General features: G+C 39.5%; 1 protein-coding gene across 1 annotated transcript; it reads right to left on the minus strand.

Moving 5' to 3' along the window:
- Window positions 1-292: 292 nt before the first annotated feature.
- Window positions 293-4,574, minus strand: SPMIP10 (sperm microtubule inner protein 10; the record flags this gene model as incomplete). Its single annotated transcript, XM_079702485.1, has 3 exons — window positions 4,477-4,574; window positions 3,778-3,886; window positions 293-502 (listed from the first exon to the last, which is right to left on the minus strand). The coding sequence occupies exons 1-3, from the start codon at window positions 4,560-4,562 to the stop codon at window positions 293-295; spliced, it is 405 nt and encodes a 134-aa protein (XP_079558611.1). The 5' UTR covers window positions 4,563-4,574.
- Window positions 4,575-5,257: the final 683 nt, after the last annotated feature.

Consider the following 5,257-nt stretch of genomic DNA (forward strand, 5'->3'; position numbering starts at 1 on the left):
CAGTTTGGCTTTCTTGACACTGAGTTTTAGAGGGGATGAATAATAAGGGTGGAATGAGAAGGAGAGAAAGGTAGAGGAGTGTGGTGAGGTTAGATGGTAGGACTGGATCCGTCTGCTGTTTCTTAACTACTTGGTGTGAAATTAATTTCAGTGAGACAGTTTTCCTTGTTCCCCAACATCATCTCAGATATTCTCAGAGCCTATTTCCTTTCTAAGCTAGTATAATATCTTAAACATTATGGGAGAGAGAGAGGGAGAGACTGAAATACTTTATCATTTTATTCTTCTTTCATCAGACCAGTCGCCTCCTGAAGCCATGGGAAATCACAGTGCTTTGGTACCTGGAGAGAGGTGAATGCAGAGGCATATCTGCAATTTTTATTTCTGGTGGGCCTTTCTTCAAGACAACTTTACGATCTTCCCCATGGCAAAGCCTTTCACTGTGATTCAAAAACAGAGAGTCTTCCAAAGGGCCGGCATGGATCCCACAGGCTTCTGCATGCTAAAAGAAAAAAAAATCTGTTGTATATCACACCAAAAATCACTTTATTAGGGACTTTCCTGGTGGCACAGTGGTTAAGAATCCACCTGCCAATGCAGGGGACACAGGTTCAATCCCTGGTCCAGGAAGATCCCACATGCCGCGGAGCAACTGGACCTGTGCACCACAACTACTGAGCGTGCACTCTAGAGCCTGTGAGCCACAACTACTGAGCCTGCGTGCCACAACTGCTGAGGCCCGTGCGCTTAGAGCCCGTGCTCTGCAACAAGAGAAGCCACTGCAATGAGAAGCCTGCGCACTGCAGCTAAGAGTGGCCCCCATTCGCTTGCTGCAAATGGAGAAGGCCCTCGTGCGACGATGAGGACCCAACGCAGAGAAAAATAAATTAATTAATTAATTTAAAAAAAAAACACTTTATCAGATTAAGATGGAAGTTGCCCAATAGTTTTTCTAACTGTTCCTATTGAGAAGGAAGGTCTAGAGGGCAGAGCAATATCCCTTTTTTAAAAGCAGTGCTCTCTCACTGGTGTCTTCCGACCAACAGGAAGAGCCCGTGGTGTGGGCTGCAGACTATAAACTTGGGAGTCAGATCACTGACTTTTAGCTTCACTACTTTTGTGTTCTTGTACAAGTCATTTACCTACCGTGAGACTCAGTTTTCTCAAACATAAAGTGGGAATTATTAAAGGATTCTTTGAGTGTTGAATAAAACATTCTATGTGAATGAAAAAACTTTCGCCAACTACTAAGTAAAATAGCTACACAGTATGCAGCTGCTGCTGCACCCTGCTGCTGGATAGATAACAGCTACTTAAGATTATCTTAGTTGTACATCTATTTCTGATTCTTTGATACTACTGAACAGCAGTCTGGCCTGGTCTTGGGGTGCCGCTCCCTCTCTCCTATGCTGTGTTCTCGTTTTTATGTTGTTAAAAGAGCGATATCATCAGGAAAAATGGTAAAAGAAAAGAAAGCATAGCTAGCATTTATTCAGTGCACATTCACTTCATTGTAATTCTCATTTAATTTTCACTTTTACTCTGTAAGGTAGAATATTCCATACACCAGTCGCTAATTATATTTTTTAAATTGTTAGGAACACTGTCAACTGAATTGGAGAAGTGAAACAACAATGAAAAAATTATGCTGACATAGCTCTAAAGAGTAAGGGCAAGACTAACAGAAATGTTTTGATACATTCAAAACAGTTCTTCATTATTGACTTCAACTCAAAGTTTATACCCTATAGTTCTAGTAAATGAAAAATATAAAGTCAGTACTAATATTGTCACCATGCTAAAGCTACTTAGGACATTGAAAATGACTTGATAAGCCACTAAGTTACATGAAATACAGCCCAATATTAAGATATTAGAAAGTCTTAATAAACATACAAATTTGATGTTTAAGTCTGGTATTTGAATCGTGATTTCCTTAGTTTTATATTTGTTTTCAAAATATCAGATAAAAATACATATAAAATAATCATCTCAAGGCAAATGGCAGCCTCATTAATTACATTGTATGTATGTATTTTATAAGAAAATAATTGAGCCATATTTTTATATTTTGTATATAATATTCATATTTTGTAATATCGCTGTCTTCACAAAGTATATTCTTATTCAACATTAATTGCTTATCCTTTAGAAATTTGGAAATTAGTTATATAAACACATTTCTTCCTAGGAATCCTAACATGAAATCTCCTCTTATTGTCTGATTCTTACAAAATATTATAATCTCCTTTAAAGAAACAACTTACCTTTTCACAAGTGAATGGTCAATCAATCTGAATTTGGAAAATGTTTTGAAACTATTGACTACTGATTCAGAGCATTGAGTGGGCAAGGAATCTTATCTGTAAATCTAGCCAAACTGTTCCCATAGCTCTCAACCTGAGCGTGCAGTAAAACTGTAAAAATACACGCTCTGTAAAGAACAGACTTGTGGTTGCCAAGGGGGAGGGTGGATGGGGGAGAGCTGGATTGGGAGCTTGGGGTTAGCAGATACAAACTATTATATATAGAATTGATAAACACGGCCCTACCGTATAGCACAGGGAACTATATTCAATATCCTGTGATAAACCACAGTGGAAAAGAATATAAAATATACATATATATAACTGAATCACTTTGCTGTACAGCAGAAATTAACACATTGTAAATCAACTATACTTCATTTAAAAAAAATACATGCTCTGTACTGTAGCTTTAATGTTAATGGCACCTACTTCTTTTTTTTCGCGGTACGCGGGCCTCTCACTGTTGTGGCCTCTCCCATTGCGGAGCACAGGCTGCGGACGCGCAGGCTCAGTGGCCATGGCTCACGGGCCCAGCCGCTCCGTGGCATGTGGGATCTTCCCCGACCGGGGCACGAACCCGTGTCCCCTAGCATCGGCAGGCGGACTCTCAACCACTGCGCCACCAGGGAAGCCCTGGTACCTACTTCTGATGAACTTCTTAACAGCTGTGAGTTGCCATTATGTATAGAAAAAGGTAGACACGTATTTATGAAATCTTTTGGTTTATCTATTTTAAGTTTGTAATTGGGTTATTTGAATAGATATTGCTATTTAACTTTTGTTTGCAAGTTTATGTGAAGGCGCATCAAATAGTTTTTGTCAGAACAGAATGGTGGTTGTCGGGGCCTGGGAGGAGGAAGAAACGAGACAAAGGGTACAAATTTTCAGTTTTAAGAATAAGTTCTAAGGGTCTAATGTTCAGCACAGTGACTATAGTTAATAATATGGTATTATATACTTGAAAGCTGCTGAGAGTAGATCTGAAGCATTCTCACTGCAAGAAAAAAAGAGTCAACAATGTAAAGTGATGAATGTGTTATCTTTTTTTGTGTGTGTGTGGTGCGCGGGCCTCTCACTGTTGTGGCCTCTCCCGTTGCGGAGCACAGGCTCCGGATACGCAGGCTCAGCGGCCATGGCTCACGGAGCCAGCCGTTCCACGGCATGTGGGATCTTCCCAGACGGGGGCACAAACCCGTGTCCCCTGAACCGGCAGGCGGACTCTCAACCACTGCGCCACCAGGGAAGCCCTGAATGTGTTATCTTGATCTTGGTAATCACTCCACAATGTATATCAAAGCATCATGTTGTATACTTTAAAGGTACACAATCTTATTTGTCTATTATTCCTCAATAAAGCTGAAAAAATGAAAAATAAATTTCAAAGCAGCTTTTGTAGAGTTATATATGTCTATTCACAGATATATTAAATAGTATAGGTTTTTTATTATAAATACCTATAGGAAAATACCTTCAGATTCACATTCCTGAATTCCATGTTCTGTTTCCAAGGCATTACATAACGTCTTGGGATCATCCCTTGCTTTAATGAAAACCGTGGCAAATGAATCTCACCACACCTGAAGATTAGGAAAAAGCAAGAAGAAAGGGTATATTGTGAGCTAAATTCAATTATTTTAGCTTCATTTTACGGAATGGAAGCAGTTGTGTTGTGTCTGTGAGGTTTGGACCCTCGCAGCTGCAGAACACAGCTGTGTCACTGTTTGAGGCTCACCTAGTAGATAACCAACCCATTAAATCCCCGAGTATCACCAAGATCAAGAGTCTGGGCTGGGTATCTGTAGCTCTAACTGCACGCTGTCCTTTACAATTTGCTCATGATGTTCATCTTGGCCTGACTTTAAGGGGGAAGACAGCACACCATGATCTACCTCAAGCCTACTCATTACCTAAAGGAATCACTGGCCACTCACAAAAACCAGTAACTGATTTAGCTTCTGAATTTAGTACGTGCCCTACACTCAGGTCAGACTTGCTTCCTCTGCACACACATTGTTTGGTTCTGGAACATAAAGCTTTCTATATAGATGCCAAGGGGAAGCACAGAATTAGCGTCCTCATCTATGTAGCTCCCAGATTGAAGACAAAGAAACAAAAAACAAACAAACAAAAAAATCCACCCAAAAACCCAGAACCCTTAAGTCCTCACTTAATAGCAGGCTTGTATGAATTCTCATCAGAACAGTTGTTGGTGAGTTTAGGTAAGATAGGACAAGTGTCTTTGCCTGAAGCCATCACTGCCAGTAGTGACAGGAATTCTCATCTAGAACCTCACTAGTCTACTAGTCTAATTATGATGTCATTGCTGCCTCAGATCTAACAATGTTTTGCTAGTTTCATAGCAACCCATAGCAGTTACTTTAGCAGTTAATTAAGAGTGTGGCACTTAGAGCTATTTTTGGTGTTTTTAATACACCTTGAGTATATCATTATTCTTATCATGAACGTTTAAAAACTAAGGATGCTTGCAGATATATTACAAATTTGACAGATACTAGAAAATATATTGGACTAAAGAATTATTACTCACAAATAATCACTTCAAATTAACACTATTTACCCTTAGCTGATTTTCCTCTTTACATACTGCACGCGGTTGATGTGTCCCATTTGTTTCACCATTACTTAGACACACTTTAAGTTGTAAATCAAACTTGCCTAAACCCAAACCAATCCAACCCATTTTATCTCCTAAGATTTGAGTTATATGGCAGAGTATTTTAGGTAACAAAACTCATTTTAATAAAGAAAGGTTATGAGTGAGGATGAGCACCTAAATTACTAGGCCAGAGACATGGAGGGTTATTACTGCTAATACTCCTAGCCAGAAGGAGGAAAAATGTTAGGCTGAGCAGGAAGAATGACTGCAATGTACACTGCCTTGGTGAGAGTATTAACTGAATACATATCTGGCAACAGTCTGTAGAGAA

This window comes from Hyperoodon ampullatus (assembly GCF_949752795.1).
Source record: "Hyperoodon ampullatus genome assembly, chromosome: 4".
Lineage (NCBI taxonomy): Eukaryota > Metazoa > Chordata > Mammalia > Artiodactyla > Ziphiidae > Hyperoodon > Hyperoodon ampullatus.